The sequence below is a fragment of the Cebus imitator genome, unplaced genomic scaffold (assembly GCF_001604975.1).
Source record: "Cebus imitator isolate Cc_AM_T3 unplaced genomic scaffold, Cebus_imitator-1.0 Scaffold83, whole genome shotgun sequence".
Lineage (NCBI taxonomy): Eukaryota > Metazoa > Chordata > Mammalia > Primates > Cebidae > Cebus > Cebus imitator.
The window spans coordinates 3,899,570-3,917,415 of NW_016107398.1; the positions used below are offsets into that span (position 1 = coordinate 3,899,570).

Genomic DNA, 17,846 nt, shown 5'->3' on the forward strand with positions numbered 1-17,846 from the left:
TGCTCTTTCGACAAACTACAATGGATGTTTTAGGGTGAAAAAATGGTTCTAAACTGGTTTCCACTTTTAATTTAATATCACTTAGGAAATCTGTTCCTAATATGAAATGCATATTCCCTCTTGCTAACTGTGAACAGGTTCTAAAGTGGAAGGCGACTGCTTGATGGAAGATGCCGGTGCAGTCAACCCTAAGGAGATGTAAGTGAACACTACACTTATCCCCTCTCTGATAAAGGGTCATAAGAATAGCAATAGTCTGGTGCGGTGGCTCACGCCTGTAATCCCAGCACGTTGGGAGGTCTAGACGTGCGGATCACCTGAGGTCGGGATTTCGAGACCAGCCTGGCTAACACGGTGAAACCCTGTTTCTACTAAAAATACAAAAAATTAGCCAGTTGTGGTGGCACACACCTGTAATTCCAGCTACTCTGGAGGCTGAGGCAGGAGAATCACTTGAACCTGGGAGGTGGAGGTTGCAGTGAGCCGAGGCTGCCATCGCACTCCAACTTGGGCAACAAGAGCGAAACTGTCTCAAAAAATATCTGTATAGCAATGTGAAAACATCCCTGCAGAGGTCAAAAAAGCAACCCTGATCACTATTTTTTCTAAAAATTAAATATGTTAGATAATCTTGATGTTAAATAAAAGTGCATTTGGACTTTGTGAAAGTTGACAGTTCATAGCTGTGACATAGTATACCAATATTAAATACTTAGGTCTATCAAACACTTTGACACGAAATTAAAAATGAATCTTTGTTGTGATTTTGCATAGTTTACTAGCTAGGTATTCTTCCTGTTTGCAGTCTTGGCCTCATCAGGAATCTTTCTCAGCATAATTTCGTTGAAAAAGTTGAGGAGCAAATGAGGGGTCCATGACAACAATGGGAACAACAGTAACCTTTATGTTGCTTTTTGCCAAAGTCCAATTTCTCTAACTCAAGGGAGAGTCTGACCATAGTGGGAAGAGTTTACATTTTATAATATGAAATATGATTTAGCAGGGAATGAAGATAAAATTACTTAAATTAGTTATTATGGATACTCAGTCTGGTTTATTGAAGTGTCAAGGTGAATATTTTCGCTTTGACTGCTTTGGTCATTCACTAGTCAGTGCTTCTGCATGATTGAGAAAGAGTGGTCCGATCTTTTTGGCTTTCTCCCATCAAAATACAGCCCAACCAGCCAAGTGCTTAAGGGATTGATTGCATTTGTAGGCCAGAACCAGAGGTTCTAAACTCATTGGTTGGTGGGAGAGCACTTCTTTCTACAAAAGGCCCCAACATTTGAAAAGCTTTCAAACTGCTTCCAAAGGTTTTGTTGAAACCTTAACAATGGTAATGAAAATGTGTCATCTTGAAAAACAAATAAACAAAGCTATTTAAAAGGCACCACACACAGAAAACTCCCATTTCCTCAGTTATAACTCTGGCCATAAGCTGCACTTTCAGGTCTACTGTTCTTTGACCAACGGACTTTACAAGTAGCACAAGTCATGACCTCATTTAAATAATCATGCAGTGATAATGTAAAAGCCAGGATGGAAGTGAGCTGACTCTAAAAAGCTTTGGATAGTGTCAGTGGGGTCCTTCACAGTCATTATGTTAAAAGTAGGATTGTTCCTTTCTGTGATTACCTCCGGCTCAGTTACTAACCAAGTGAAAACAAGATGGTTTGGGCTGCAGATTCCTGCATGCAGTGTTGTCGTATCTTGTTTTTTCTCCTTATCTCAAGACACTTGCTTTAGAAATCTCAAATGGTAAAACAAATCACATTCGGAAAATTAACGTTTTTTCATCAGGGAAAGTTATTGAAACTCTCTGAAGTAAATATACATACTATGAGCTCATTAATTTTGGAAATAAGAACACAAGTTGCCATTCTAAACAGAAATAGCTCATTTGGATAATGCATTTAATAGTGGTTTGGCCAAGAAGCCAACATCAGAGCAATCAATAAAAATATCTGAATAATCTACTTAAAACCCATGGGTCAAAAAATAAATTTCAAAAATAAATTCCTGAGTCTCATCCAAATCCCACTATTAAAAATAAAAAGTAATTATAGAAAAAAATCCTGAGTGACTTTTAATTTCCTTAACCACTATGCATTACCTACCTCTTTAGGTTAAAATTCAACTGGAAAAGAAAATGTTGATACCAGTGACCATACATCAAACATGCTTCTTATTTATAAGCAGATTTGACAGTTTACTTTGGCTGATGTCTTTCAACTGTTGGGAGAAGTTAATGAAAACTCCACTATTGGGACAGAGCACTTTTTGCTTAAGACAGTATGATTTCAACCTCTGTCATTGACTCTGACCCACCAAGAAAAACCAAACAATTACATTCACATTCACATTATAGACTGAAATTTTTAAGAATTATTTAAGAAATATTTAAAAATATGTGTTTGGAAAAACTTAGACTAAATGGTTGAACTAGATAGTTCTTGTAATGTCAGTATTCTATGAAATAAAGTTTTCTCCCTAAGGTCTGACTGCTATCCTGGACAAGTTCCTTAACCTATACCTTCATAGGATTGTTGCAAGAATTAAATGTGATAACCTAAATAAAATGCTTATCATAGTGAGCGCTTGATAAATATAAGCTTAGTTGACTTATTTAATGTCTAAGCCTAAGAGTAAGGAAGCAGATAGATTCTACTCAGTCTTTTCTCAGACCTCACCTTCATCATCTTCCTAGTTCCAAGTCCAAATCGTCACTGGCCCTGCCCCTCATAAAGAATGCAAACACATGGGTCTTAACCTAAAAATGAAGTGATAGAAAATCTTAAGTCAGAATACAGACCAAAACTTATAACACATAGCATATAGTTAAGAATTTTGTTATAAGAGTGTCTGCCCACTTGGAATCATATATCATGATTATTTTAATATAAAAAGTTGAAGGATGAACTACTCTAGTTTTTATTTGTATAAATTTAAGGAGCATACATTTAGTTTTGTTACATAGATATATCAATGAACTATTCTATACCTTGGATGCTTACCAATATGCATACTGAGAATTTCTCCCAAGCAGTATAAGTGGAATTAAGAAAAATCATAAAATTTACCTATCTTTCTCCTCTTTCTCTCTTCCCTCAGAGGAGCCTCATTCTCTCTATGTTTATTTGATTTGTAGTTCTAAATTCCCAGATAAGTATCAAGTTTTATGTTTACATGCCACTGACTAATAATTATTTAGCAAATAATGCCTCAATCAACCTCTGACCAGAGAAATCTCTAAAGCCTAAAAGAATATTTAGATAGAAATCACATCGCCATCAATCCCTGAAATCTCTTCTAAAATCTAGAAGAATATTTTGATAGAGAGTACATCATGGATACTCTTCTATGAAAGAATGAAAAGGTGATAATTTGTCATAATGTGATTTTCACCTGTAAGAAAGATAATTTTTTCCATTGACCTAATGGTGTCTTGATATAAGAAGGCAACAGCTGTTATCTTTGTTTTCTTATTTATTGGTGGAGGAATGGTAGTATTCGGTACACTACAAACAGTGAACTTGCCCATAATTACACTTCTAGTTTGTAGCAAAGCTAAATTCAGAATCCAAGACAAAGCTCAGATACTAATCTTAAGATGTTTTCCAAAAAACTGTTTTTGTCTTTCCTCCCTTTCCATTAAGAAGAGAACTACTTTTAAACCTAATAGAAAAATTTTAGTACAACATTAACATGGTTATAAAATATTAATATTTGGAAGTTATCCATGTGTGATATGCACATTCTAGATAAATGTTCTCATTACCTACATGAAATTTTGGAAAATAAACTCGGAGAAAATTGCTTAAAAGGTAAAAATTATACAAGATAGTAGAATTAATTAGGAATATGATGAATAATTTCACAAATACCTGCCACTGCATACTTCAAAACAGTCACCGCTCTGAAGACTAATATTTAAAAAAAAAATTCCAAATGGCTTTAGTTATTTAAAATGGACCAGATCTCACAGGTTGAACAAAATGTCCTTAAACAGAAGGGAAGATGCGATTTGCATTTGGGCTCCAATAAGGTTAATTTTGATAATGGTACTGTAGTTGGTGGTCATAACTAATTTTTCTATTAAAGTATTGAGTACAAGAGAAGTACACATTTGTTCTAGGAGCAATTTCAAACCCCAAATTTTCAAATTGTTTTTCTCTGCTATGCAAAAAGTTGTTTGTAATAAATACTTAGGATATTTTTAGTCCTATACTTAATGTGAGATGCAACTAGTGTCATAAAACTTTTCCATTTTAACAATGAAATATGGGCCTGTATTTACCACTATGCCTGAACCATTTTAAGTACCATTCATGTAGCTTTGGTATTGTCATCCAGCTTTTGTGTGTCTATTTGCCTTTTATCTTAAGCTCTTCCATCTGTTAGATCACATTCAGTGCAACAATATCCTGATACAGACTGATAGAACTTGCCATTATAATGCATTGCTCACATTTCCATTCTCGTTTGACTTTTGCTATCATGTTACAACCACCTGTTGAGGATACGGCATCTGATCTTACTTATTAATAACATCATAGAAAAATATTGAAGGTGCATAAATTGCTTTGGAAAATGTTTGGATTTCAAATACATATCCATTTACTCCTATGAATACATTACTTAGAAATATTAAAATTTTTATTCTGGATGCACCAAGAGCCTCTATACAGTACAGGAATAAAACATGCAGTCATCTGGTCCCCAAAAGAGCATCTACTGTCTATGTGCTAGCTGAGGCAACATGGAACATGATTGTATCATTATTGCATGTATTAAAGCAAGTGTTCAACCTTCATCCAAATCTGAGTAAATTCAACTGCTAAGATTTATGGAATCTGGGAACCTAAAAGACTACTCTATATACAATGTTTGCTGAATACACACATTCCTGCTGAAAACAGCAGGGTGAATTCAGCACCTCATCATATCATGCACACAGAGAACAGAGGTGGCTGAAAAAACACTACGATAACTGCACCATAAACAAACAACTGGTACTTTCCCTCCTTCTTAACAATCTGCAGTAATTCAAAACCATTATGTTTCTTGCATATAGGAACAATAATATTGTCGGTTGATTAGGTGAAACTCTACATCAATGTCAGAACACAGTAAATATTTGTATCACTAATATGTAAAGGCATGAATTAGAACTTCAAATTATCATGCTGTTCACAGTCATTCTTTTATAGCTTTATACCAACAGTTATTTTTGAAGTAGCAGCTAAAGTTAAACTAACAACCTCTGTACTCAGGTTTTTATTTTAATCACACATTCACCTTTAAAAGTTTAAGCCAAACTTGGCTTAAACAAATAGAAAAACACCCTGAAATTCAATAAATGTCAGAGGTCGAGAAAAAGATATCATCCTTACCATGAAAGCAAAAAAATCCCAATTTCAAGGCAGATACCTTACTCCATAATTATTTCATTTTGTTGTGTTTGTGGTAGGTAGATATTGTAGCATTACATGGAGAATGTGCTCCCCTGAAAACTTCTATTATGGTTAGTGGAAGTTATATGCATAAAGAAAGGAAAACGTAGCCCATGGCACATATGTTTTGAGACTCCTAAATTAGAGGCACATCTTGTGGGCACGTGAAGTTCAATAGAAATTCTAAAATAGCAACTGTTTTTATAAATTACTGTTTTGCACTTTGCGAGTCTGAATGTGATAATGTGTCTTTCAGTTCTAGTGGCTTTGGTTGGGGATACTGGGAGATAGAAAAGCGCCTAAAAATGTGTATAATAGACCAAAATATCTCCTTCGATTTTGCCATCAACTTTTGCATATTGTTAACATATATGTACAGGTAGTCCAGTAATATATAAACTACTAGCATATTTTTTCAACTTTATGCAAACACTAACTCCCCTGCTCCCAATGTTAAATGCTGTGCATGCACTGACTGAAAAGTACGCTTCTCTGAACAACTTCCTAAAATATACTTTAGTCAAAAGAAATAAGTTCTCATGGGTTCTTACAAGTGAATGTGTATTTTATTCTCAATCCATATCATTTAAGGGACTAGCTATATACAGGACAACTCTTTGTGACTTTTTAGAAAAACTTGATAATAGGCACTTTCTACAAAGAGGATTTGAATTCAAAAGACTACAATTCAGTCTTTAGTATCCCCCTTTCATAAGTGGATCTGCCTGAGCCACAATAGTTTGTTGAATCAACTCAGGAGAAATCCAGCAGTAGAACTGCATGCAAAAAAAGCTTTCAAAAACTGTAACCACAATAAAATGATAGAAAAGCAGTTATCTGAGTCGAGCAACTTAATATCTACTACTTGGTTGGTTTGTTTCTTACCACATTTCATGTGTTATCACTACAAGCACTAAGATTCATGTGTCAACAATCTGTACCGGTGTTTCATTCTTCTAAGTTACAGATATGCCACAAAAATTTATCTATCTGTTTACATTCTTTTTTATTTTATATCACAATAGTTAGCATTTTGATATGATTACTTAAATACTTTTTTTTGTATGTTTATTTGCTAAGAAACCTTTCAACGTCACTCTTGAACATGTTTTGGAAATACAAATTTAGAGCATTCATCAGCTTTGGAAATTCAGCATCTCTTATATGAATTGTCAAAAGGCCCTTATACCCTGTGGTGCAGTGCTTCTATAATAACATACACTATATTAATAGTTTAGTATTTATGATGTTGATAATGTCAGCCTACAAGATGGCAGCTGTTCTCCAAGAAGGATGGAGTAGGGATTTCCTTACAGAAGAGCTAATGATTACTATCTAAGTATAATGTTAAAAAAGGAGAGGTATAGTTGAGCAAAAATGTAATTCATGCACAAAACCCATAGCAAAAAGTTTTCAATATCCCACACTGTTATCTGACTTAGGCAACAAAACAGTCATTTAAATGGAGCAAACAATGCCTGCAGGGGAAAAGAACCTCACTTAAGTTACAGAAAAATATCCTATGCAAAGAGATCATAACGTGGTACTAATAGTTTAAAAGACTGAACTCTTCCTTGGCATTAATCTACAATTTTAACTTAACAGAACAGTGAGAAAATGATAGCTCGATATACATACTCAGCCTGAGATCAAATTTGTCACGGCAACATTGGCAGGTTGGACCCTGATTCTTCAAATATTACATTGCCTTGGGTAACAAAAATCATACTCTTTTATTATAGATTAGAGATTATAAACAAATGTAAAGTGTGCATGCAGTCAACTGCATAATATACAAGCAATATCTATGTGTTTAATAATCATCTTCTTTGGCAAGCCAGAATCCAGCTGGACATGCAATATTTACATATCAAAATCCACGTTGTTATCATATTGAAAGCAAGTGAAAATATATATATGTATATACGGTATATACACATGTATATAGATGTATATACTGTTTTTAATATATTAACAAATATATATGTATATATATTAAAAGTGAATTTCATCTTTGTCAGATTCAGGTGATTCAGGCCTTGAAACACTAAAAATATCCTGACATGGTATTTGGGGAGGTACTTGGAGTGGCATTTGGGATTTGGGTGATGAGGACTGGGGGACACTTTTCTCTGACAGTATTTTTAAAATTTCTGCCACCTGCTTCTCTAGAGCAGTCATTCTGCAGCTGAGCAGCTGGATGTCCTCTTTGAGTTCATGTTTGACTTCCTGCAGTGTGGTCTGTAAGGCCTGCTCAGGGATGGGATAGAAGGGGTGCTTGGCATCAGCCTGAATGGGACTGTGCTCTAGTGGACTTCGGGCCTCCCCAGCCTTATCCAAACGAAGGTCACTTTTTGTAATGCCACTGTCACAAGAGTCTGTTTTCCTTAATGGGTTTTTGGTCACACTGTTCTCTGAATCACTGCTCTTGGGGTCCTCGGACAATAGCCCCATGGACTCAGCTTTTGTGACATTATTCCAGTCTTCCTTTTTCTCCTCATGGGCTCCCATATTATTCTTGAGTCGCAGCCACCCTTTCCCATTTCCATTCTTCATTCTTATTGGGCTGTTGACTTTGAGACATTTTTGATCAGCACCACCATTGGGCTTGAGTTCCATGGCATCGCGGTTGTTCTGCTTAAGTGATTCGCTGGTTTTCACATAGGCCAGAGATGTCTGAATGGGAGTAATCTGTGACACAGTCACCACACTGGTGCCAGTGATGGAGGCTCCATTCTGTAAGGAGCGGCTTTCTACCTGGAGTTGGTTCCTCTCGGGGTCACTCTGTGTTGACCCCTGATTGCGCAGCTCCTTCTGCTGCTTGAACTTCTGGAAGAGCTTTCTGACCGGGTGGTCCACAGGGATGCTGAGAGTCACCTCATTCTTCTGCCGGAGGCGCTCCTCCTCCTCCTTCTTCACATCGCTGATCTTACGAAAGATGATCTGTGGAATGGGAGAGATAGTCACAACGTGATTATAAAAACAGATGTATTAACAGTTGTGTGATACTCTGCTGTACGTGCTTTGTGTTACAAAGAAAACCGTTGACCATTCCATAAGATTATTTCTGAAGAAAAAAAATTCCAATGTCATTTATGGAATTGCATTTATGAAATTTATGGATGCAAGATGCCTTAAACCCAACATAAAAATGTTGGCTACTTATTTACTAGTTGTAGTCCCCTACATATCAAAGGAAGAATTACTCGAGACAACTGAATAGAGGTACTATGCTCCTGCTTTATGTTCCTAATATATTACCATTAAGCAGGAAATACACAAATACATACATGTATATATTTGTATATGTCTATATGTGTATACGTATATAAGGAAATACAGAATTACCCCTTAAATTTCCCTGTAATGAATTGCTACTTTTGTATGTTTTTTCTTATTGTGTAGAAATAAGATTCAAAACCATTTTTAATATTATCCTCTCTGCTGGGTGTGGTGGCTCACACCTGTAATCCCAGCACTTCAGGAGGTCAAGGTGGGCAGATCAGGAGGTCGGGAGTTCAATACCAACGTGGCCAACATGATGAAACCTTGTCTCTACCAAAAATACAAAAATTAGCCAGGCATGGTGGCATGAACCTGTAATTCCAGCTACTCAGGAGGCTGAGGCAGGAGAATCACTTGAACCTGGGAGGCAGAAGTTGCAGTAAACCAAAATCGTACCATTGCACTCCAGCCTGGGTAACAGAGCAAGACGCTGTCCCAAAAAATATGTATATTCTTTGTTTGGGCATCAGATAGTAAAAATTCCAGGCTATAAATGTACTGAGAAGTTAAGCAGTTTAGCAAATGGACCTGGGTTGGGTAGGGAGAGGATTTAATTTTATTTATGTTTACCCTAGAAGGCAGAACTAGAATTTGTGAGGAAAAGTTTCTGGGAGGCAATGCCAGCTCACTACACAGACTTCATTGCAAACTGCTCTCTATTGAATAAATTGCCTTGAAAACTCATGATCATTGTACCACTAAAAGGTAAAATAGAATTACGTTTTCCATGTGACATGTTCACTGGGTTAGAGGTTGAAATCTTTAATTTCCAAGATGCTTTACACCTTAAACATAAAATTAAATATATAGTACCAGTGAGGTGTTAGATATCCACAAATAAATATCATTTTATTTAAAATGTATTTTGAAAATAACATCGGGAATAACTTATAATAACCCCATCAAAAGAAATTTTAAAAATGTTGGCTATATAAGAAATTGCCACGTAGATTATCAGAGTTGGAAGTAAAGTTAATAAGTGTGAGATTTTTGCTCAGAGTCCTGAAAAGCAAAGTAACTGCAGGTGAAGACTGTAAGGAAAATCAAAAAGGAGTCACATTAGATAAGGCACTTTCAGAATCACATAATTTTATGACTTAAGGAAAATTACTTACCTCGATCACCCTCTGTATGTTATTGGTTAGATCAGAAACACATGTGAAGCATACATTCTCTAACCCATAATAGACACTCAACATATGCTGGTTCTCTCTCCTTGACCTCTCATAAAATACACCTATCTGAAACCATTGATTGCCTTTTGAATATTCAGCAGCTGCCGGAGTAACATATAATCTTGATTTTACGCCGAAAACCATACTATTGATGGTCACTGTTAAAAGAAAAGTCAGAAAGGTAGCCATTCCCCTTCCAGGTAAGAGTACATCTTCTAAAATGAGATTAATGCACTAAATTCAGCTTATCAAGTGGTAATAATTTGTATTTTAAAATAAATTCAATAACTATCTGTAAAGGCCAACATATTTTTTTCTCATTACTGGTACATGAAATTGGGTCTTTTAAAAATATGTAACAATAATCTCAAATTCTGACATCAAAGCTCCAGCAGTTTAATTAGAAGTCTTTCAAAAGGTTGACACATTTCTTAGGCTTCCTAAATAAACAGAGGTTGTACTTAATAAGTCTCCAAGATATAAACACTTTTTTTTTTTTTTGAGAAAGAGTTTCACTCTTGTTGCCCAGGTTGGAGTGAAATGGTACGCAACCTCCACTTCCCAGGTTCAAACAATTCTCCTGCCTCAGTTTCCCGAGTAGCTGGGATTATAGGCATGCACCACCACACCCAGCTAATTTTGTATTTTCAGTAGAGATGAGGTTTCTCTATGTTGGTCAGGCTGGCCTTGAACTCCTGACTTCAGGTGATCCACCCACCTCGGCCTCCCAAAGTGCTGGGATTACAGGCATGAGCCACCACACCCGGCCTGAACATTCTTTAGAACCAGACATACCCAGACACAGAAACACAGATATTCTTTTCCCATTTCAGCCCTTTTTTGAAAAAGTACTCACTTTGATTCTATGGGTGGACGTGAGAGGCCTAATATGAATGATTTTCCACATCCCCCTTCCCACTCATCACTGACCCTTTTTTTTTTAAAGGTGGTTGTTTAGCCTAAGATAGGCATAGTGTTGGTTGGATGTGGTAACAAAGAACAGCCTTCACATTTGGGAAAAGGGAACCATCTCAAAGAGTGAGTGGAGTGTGACAGGTAAAATGCAGGACTCTCATGCAATATTTGGGACACACTAAAAACATCATACATTATAAATCGGAATTGGACATACGTATCCTTTAACAAATATCCATTGTTTATTAGAATTTTAATTTTACCTGGGAGTCCTGTATTTTTGTTTGCTAAATTTGGCACCCTTATTGGTATATAATAGACAAGGACATTCCTATCTTTGTAATGTCTACGTGTCCTGCCATGGAAAGAGACTAAACTGAAAGATTTGGTATTAATGACAACTGAGAATTTATGAGCACCTTAGGCAAGAGCCTTATTTTTTTTAGATTTTCAATATAATGGCTAATAATTGCTTGCAATTATTGTGTGCTTACCAAGTTTGTGATGCAAGATTGTAACATGCCCATGAGAATATCAGTAAAATAAATCTTTCCCAGCTTCCTTGACCACCAGCTGCCCCACCTACCCAACCAAGAACACACAAAAGTGTTTGAATTACTACTATTTAGCTAGAAACAGAGCCTCCAAATACCAAAATACATAGAGTCAGGGGGGTCCTACCACAGGGCTTGTTTTCTCATCTCTACCGGGGACAAGTGAGACAGAGCTAGATCTGTATTTTGCTGTCAAGAAATGTAAAAGTAGGTGGCTCACGCCTGTAATCCCAGCACTTTGGGAGGCCGAGGCGGGTGGATCACGAGGTCAAGAGATCAAGACCATCCTAGTCAACATGGTGAAACCCCATCTCTACTAAAACTACAAAACATTAGCTGGGCATGGTGGTGCATGCCTGTAATCCCAGCTACTCAGGAGGCTGAGGCAGGAGAATTGCCTGAACCCAGGAGGCAGAGGTTGCGGTGAGCCGAGATTGCACCATTGCATTCCAGCCTGGGTAACAAGAGTGAAACTCCACCTCAAAAAAAAAAAAAAAAAAGTAAAAGTAACCAGGAAAGAGAAAGAATCAAGCTCTGGTACATTAGATGACAGAATTCTGAGTACTGCACAATGTTCCTTTCCCCCTTTTTACTCCAGGGGCATAGGAAATGAAGTAATTTTAAACATAGCTCCCTTGAGGTTTGGAGTAATTAGGACCAACAACACTGGGCCAGAATTCTTACCGAGTTTGCAGAACAGCAGGACCTACACATCTAGTCTCCGGAGCCAGCAATACACAGTGGGAAAAACGTGCTCTTTAGAGGGCAAAGATTTCCCTCTTTGCTCCTCGTCCTTCAATTTCCTTTATAGTTCAGAGGAGCATTGACCGGGATCCCCTAGAGCTCCGAAAGCCACTGAAGGTAGTCATTTGTGAATTCAGTCTGCTAGAAACCAGGCAAGGCAAAAGCACAGCGTGAGGTGGGAAAAGTTATTGCACCCTGTAGGTCACCTGCCACCAAGGACTTTCAGACCTTCAGCTATCCCACACATAAAGAGAGCCAGCAGTTGGACATGACCAGCTCAAAAGCCAACACTCTGAGGAGCGGCTACAGGTCCTCCAGGTCTCAGATACAAGCTTTAGGTCCTGAAGTATATCCCCCTTTCTCTTTAGCAGCAGGCCTGCTGACAATCTGCAGCCCAGTGAGAGGAGACACAGGTGCAGGAGATGGGGTAGAAAGAGAGGTAATGAGATTTATCACCCAATCCATACAATTTGAACTGAAGCCTAACTGAAAACAGTAACACTTGGATTTGGTCAACTACTTACTATAGCCAGGTTTTTAAGTAAGAAGTAATTTTTTAAAACAATTACTAGTTTGAATTGACTTTATAGGATCAGATTACATTTATTTTATTTTTGACTACGGAACAAAATGACATTGTAAAGTGATTATAAAATATCTGTATATAGCAAAGAGGTCCCTTCCACACATGTATTTTCTCATTTTAGTGTCATAAATGAGAAAATGTTACAAGATAGGTCCTATTGTTCTCTACTGCATGACGCAGGTCCTACTATTCTTATATTACAGAGAGGCAAATTGAGGCATAAAGAGTTTAAGTGGTTTCCCTTAGATTACAAACTGTGTGTCCAGGATACAAATCCAAGGGGTCAGATTCCAAACAGTCATCCATTCCACTCTCCTGCTCCTCAAGATAACTTTTATATTTTCTCCTGGACTCTGAAAACTTGGATAGATGAATGAGTGAAGTAGGAGGTCATGCAGCAATGTGACACCCAGCAGGTTATCCCTCACAGGGCATTTGCCCTGGATAGCCATCCCTGAAGGCAGTGAACTGAACAAGATCGAAGCTCTATACTTGCTGGGAAAATGGTAGCCTTGACTGGCACCTTGGAAGAGCTTTGTGGGAGGCAGTCTCTAGACCCTCCTCACTTTCCAAAGCAGAGCCAGTAGGCTTAAATGCATGCTACCATTTTGTAGCTTCTGGTCCCCTTCGAGGATGCCTTGTGTTTTTGCTTTGTTTTTAACTTATGTTTTTGCTTTGTTTTTAACTTCCTTCTACATATATTAAATACACTGCCTTTATGGAAGGCAAGGGGCAAGGACGGTCAAAGAATGTGATTTTGCCATGGACTCTGACATCATCCTTGATTCCACTTACACTTAAATCACTTGTTTATGAGAATAGGGATTTCTGTCTGCTTGCTAATTGCTATATCTCCAGTGTCTACAACATGCCTGCCACATTGAAATTCTTAATAAATAAATGTTATTCATTAGTTCAATAACCTTTTCACACATTCAGCAAATGTATGTTCGTGAATGTGTTTATGAATGGAAAATGTTAAAAATAAGAAGGGCACTTTCTAGTTCCCTCATTATGTTCCAGTCTCTAAAAAGTGAATCAGTGCTATCAGTATTACTATTATTATTGATCATTAATGCCTACTCCTATTTCCTCATTTGGAAGCAGCAGCTATATGATTTGCCTTCTGGCATTCCCAGAACCTAGCCAACTGCTGAGCAAATGCATACTGGGTAGACTCAGGTTCAAATCTTTGACCCACAAATCAGTCATTGAAAGGTTTTGAATCAGAACCTGTCTTTGATTTCATTGTAAGGATGCAATAACATCCATTAGAAACTTATTTTCTAGTTTATGACAACATTTTCTTTCCTACTGCAAGGTAAGACAATATAGGCACTGAAATTCAAAACAAATGAAAAGGTGATTTAATCATGTTTATGGGCCTTAAACACTCATCTACAAGGTGCTATCACAAGCTGATCCATATCTTGTATGCAAAGTATGACAGCTTTTTGTTTTGTTTTAAGTTTAAAACAATGTACAAATATAACGAATAAGAATATAAAACATAAGGGATGCTGAACATAAGTAACTCACTGTATTTCAAATGCACTAAATGCAATTAGACCCTCTCTATAAGTCCTCACAGTTTTGGAGGCAAATTTATGATCTAAGCTCCAATTTTGAGTAACACTGAATATTTATTACTAAGAAAACTACATTTCTATGGTAATTATTATACATTACCATTATGAGTATTCTCAAATTAATTCTACCAAACATTTCCTTTTATGAAGAGCTTTTTGGCTGGGCATGGTGTAATCACGCCTGTAATCCCAGCACTTTGGAAGGCCACAGTGGGAGGATCACCTGAGCCCAGAAGTTTGAGACCACCCTGGGGAGACTCAGTTCACACAGGGAGACCCCATCTCTACAATAAAATAAAAAAAAATAGATATGCAGGCTGGTATAAACCCACACTCCTAGCCACTTGGGAGGCTGAGGCAGGAGGATCACCTGAGCTCAGGAATCTGAGGCTGCAGTAAGCTGTGATAATGCCACTGCATGTCAGCCTGGGTCTCAAAAATAATAATAAATAAAAATTTTAAAAAGAAGGGCTTTTATCTTTAGATTTTTTTTAACATGTATATAGTAAAATGGTTCAACTTAACATAGTGGAAACTGATACATTTTATTTAGTTAAAGTCTTTAAAATGGTGTGCTTTTATGTAAATTTTAAAAACTGCATCTTATGCTTTGGCCATTGAAATAACCTATAAACAGCAAGATTTTTCATACTCCAATTGAATCTTTCACGGGCAACTGGCAAACTGTAACTCATAAAGTAAAATGTCTCCTGCTAATTCAATATATAATTTATATAGGTGAATTGTACCCAATTATTATATGGATGATCATTTTTCTCTAGAAAACAAGCATTTTTTAAAACCAAGAAGAAATTATTATAGAAAATGTTAGAGGATTTGCGTTCATAATGGTTCAACATGTATGAATTAAATTGTGTGAAAAATGTATATCCTTATTTATCAATGTAGTATTAAAAGAAATCAGCTTTTAAAAATCTAATACTTGGTTTTATTCTCAGCATTAAAAACCTAGACCCTTTTTACCTGATGTACTCTATGTCCATCTTTTGTCCAATGGCAAATTAGATTGCTGTTGAACATCAAAAAACTAAGGACAAAATTTAAAAAGAAAAACCAGAAATCAGGCTATGGTTCCAGCTACACATTTATTGGTAGACTGCACAATAACCTGTACTGTTTCTATCAGCAAAGAGGTTTATTTCATTTAAGCTTTTTTTCCTCTGTGTTTCATTATGTTCTGTAGAATCCATGCTGGAAGGTTTAATTTATTTAAATGACAAAAGCTTCTTAAACTTAACAGGGAACATGGCCAACTGAGCTTTCCATTTCAAAAGTAGGACATTTGATCATAAAAGTGATATCAAAATTGAATAATTTGAATGTGTACTGAGCTTTGAAGTCCAATAAAGACAAGAAAAAAAAAGGTTAGAATCATTTGTTTAATGACACGGATTTAGTGTTACATAATTTGCAGAAAAGAGAGTGGTGTTTTCTCTCAAATGGCTCATCACTTTCTAGATCTGTGAATCAACTAGAAATTTATAGCTATATGTGATCAAGCAGTGAGTAGCTCTGGTTCATCTGACTCTCCTGGGATTTAGTTCTTTGATTCTTTGGTTCTTCTTACTGTTTCCATCATCTTCATCACTAATTCTAACTCTAGCCCTCCAATCTATGACAACCTGAATCTAACACAACAAGGCATTATTTATTAAACACTACCATGTATGTATCAGAGGCTGTAAACTCACAGTGAAGGCCACAGTGATGGGGCTGTGGCTAATGACCACTCTACAAATTTAGATGTGCTTAGGGTAACAGGAATGTATGATGCTCTGTTTTGAGATGTGGCAGCTTGTTTACTTCAGCCACTCATAAATCTGCAAGCTCTCCAAGGGCACAAAATGTGTTATAGGCCTAGTCCAGGTCCGTAGGGCCTAACATTTTTGAAAAAATTAATTGATTCAGCACATGTAATGAAAAAGGAAGGAAGGAAAATGGGTAGAGAGAAATAAGAGAGGAAGGAAGGAAGGAAGAAAGGAAGGAAGGGAGGGTGGGTCAAGGAGAGGACTAAGGGCGGGTGGGAGGTAGTGAGGAGAGGCAGAGGGAATGGAGAGGATAGGGAAGGAATATGTTTTAGTTTTGCTAATATGGTGGGTAATGCCTGATGTGGATAAGGATGTTTAGTATGATGCAAATGCAAAAAATTCTGGAATTACTGACACAGTTACTGAAATAACTAATGAAATGTCCAAGCATTATTTTCTTTACCATGCAAAAGATCATTTATCTCAATTCTTCAGGCTATCATAAATATGAAAATATGTTTTTCACAAAGAAAAAAACATAGATTATAAACTTTCCTAATGCTAGCCTAACTTTGAAATATGGTGCTAAATACATATGTTTTTATTTGCACAAAATTTTCATTAAAAAAATAGGAGGAAATCAGTCTTCTAAAGCAAGAATCCAGTTACTCTAAGGTTAATCTGACAAGGTTTTGATTCACTGTATCAAATATGGCAGTAGCCCATGAATTGCTCTCCCGGCCTCAGTTTTTAGTCTAATTTTTCTCCATTCTACCCTTTGCTGTTGCATATAAAATATAATAGTGCACTAGGCTAAAAATTACAGAATAAAATCCAAACTCCTTAGCAAGAAGTCAGCAAGCCTGCAGCGGTCCAGCCCTACCTGCTTCTCCAACCTCAGCTTCCTTCACTCCTCACTTGGCCTCCACACAGCTGCCACACTGAGTCACTCTGAGTTCCAGCACGCATTCATGACATGCCCATATTGTTCTCCCTCCTCCTGCGCACCCAATGGAGAACTCCTGCTTGTCCTTTGATATTCAGCTCAACTGTGTCCTTCTTTATAAGGTAGGACTAGCTACATAATTTTCAGAGCCCAGTACAAGATAAAAATTTCGGGCCTCTGGCATCATAGTTTACAGTAAAATACCAGCAGCTTTCCCCCTAACATCAGCAAAGAGAAGAGCAGGTATGATCCCATCACTTCTACTCAACACTGTATTGGGGGTTCTCGCCAGTGAAATTGTCAGGAAAATAAAAGATATCCAGAATAGAAAGGAAGAATTAAAACTCCTGTATTTAGAGATGACATGATCATGCATATAGAAAATCTTAAGAAACCCGGAGGATCGATCCAAGATGGCCGTTTAGGAACAGCTCAGGATTGCAGCTCCCAGTGAAAGCGCAGAGGGTGAGTGGACACCGCATTTTTATTGCCCACAGACTAGAAAATTCCCAGGCGGAGGAGCTCCACGGGTCACCAGCGCGGCTTTTTCGGCCAGCGCGGCTGTGCCGGCCGGGGCCGCTGCTTTGCCCCACGCGGCTGCTGCTTTGCCCCACGCGGCTGCTTTGCCAGTGCCCCGGAGAGGTGGTTCTCTGTACAGAATACACTGGTCCGGGTGCCCCTTTGGCTGGCGATTGGAGCCACAGGAAGTCGCCCATTCGTCTGTTTAGAAAGGGGACTGAGCAGGGAACCAGGACAGAAGATTCCAGGGCAAAAAAAACACCACGAATCTCAGTGCCGCTGTTTAAGCCAGCACAGTGACTTGCCGCAGG

General features: G+C 37.4%; 1 protein-coding gene across 1 annotated transcript in view; it reads right to left on the reverse strand.

The window, feature by feature from the left end:
- Positions 1 to 3,468: 3,468 nt before the first annotated feature.
- The window catches only part of KCNH5 (potassium voltage-gated channel subfamily H member 5), a 368,902-nt gene continuing 354,524 nt past the window's right edge, over positions 3,469 to 17,846 (reverse strand). Inside the window, exon 11 of the mRNA XM_017533951.2 lies at positions 3,469 to 8,396. Within this exon, the coding sequence (XP_017389440.1) occupies positions 7,449 to 8,396 (948 nt within the window). The 3' untranslated portion in view covers positions 3,469 to 7,448. The remainder of the gene's footprint in view (positions 8,397 to 17,846) is intronic.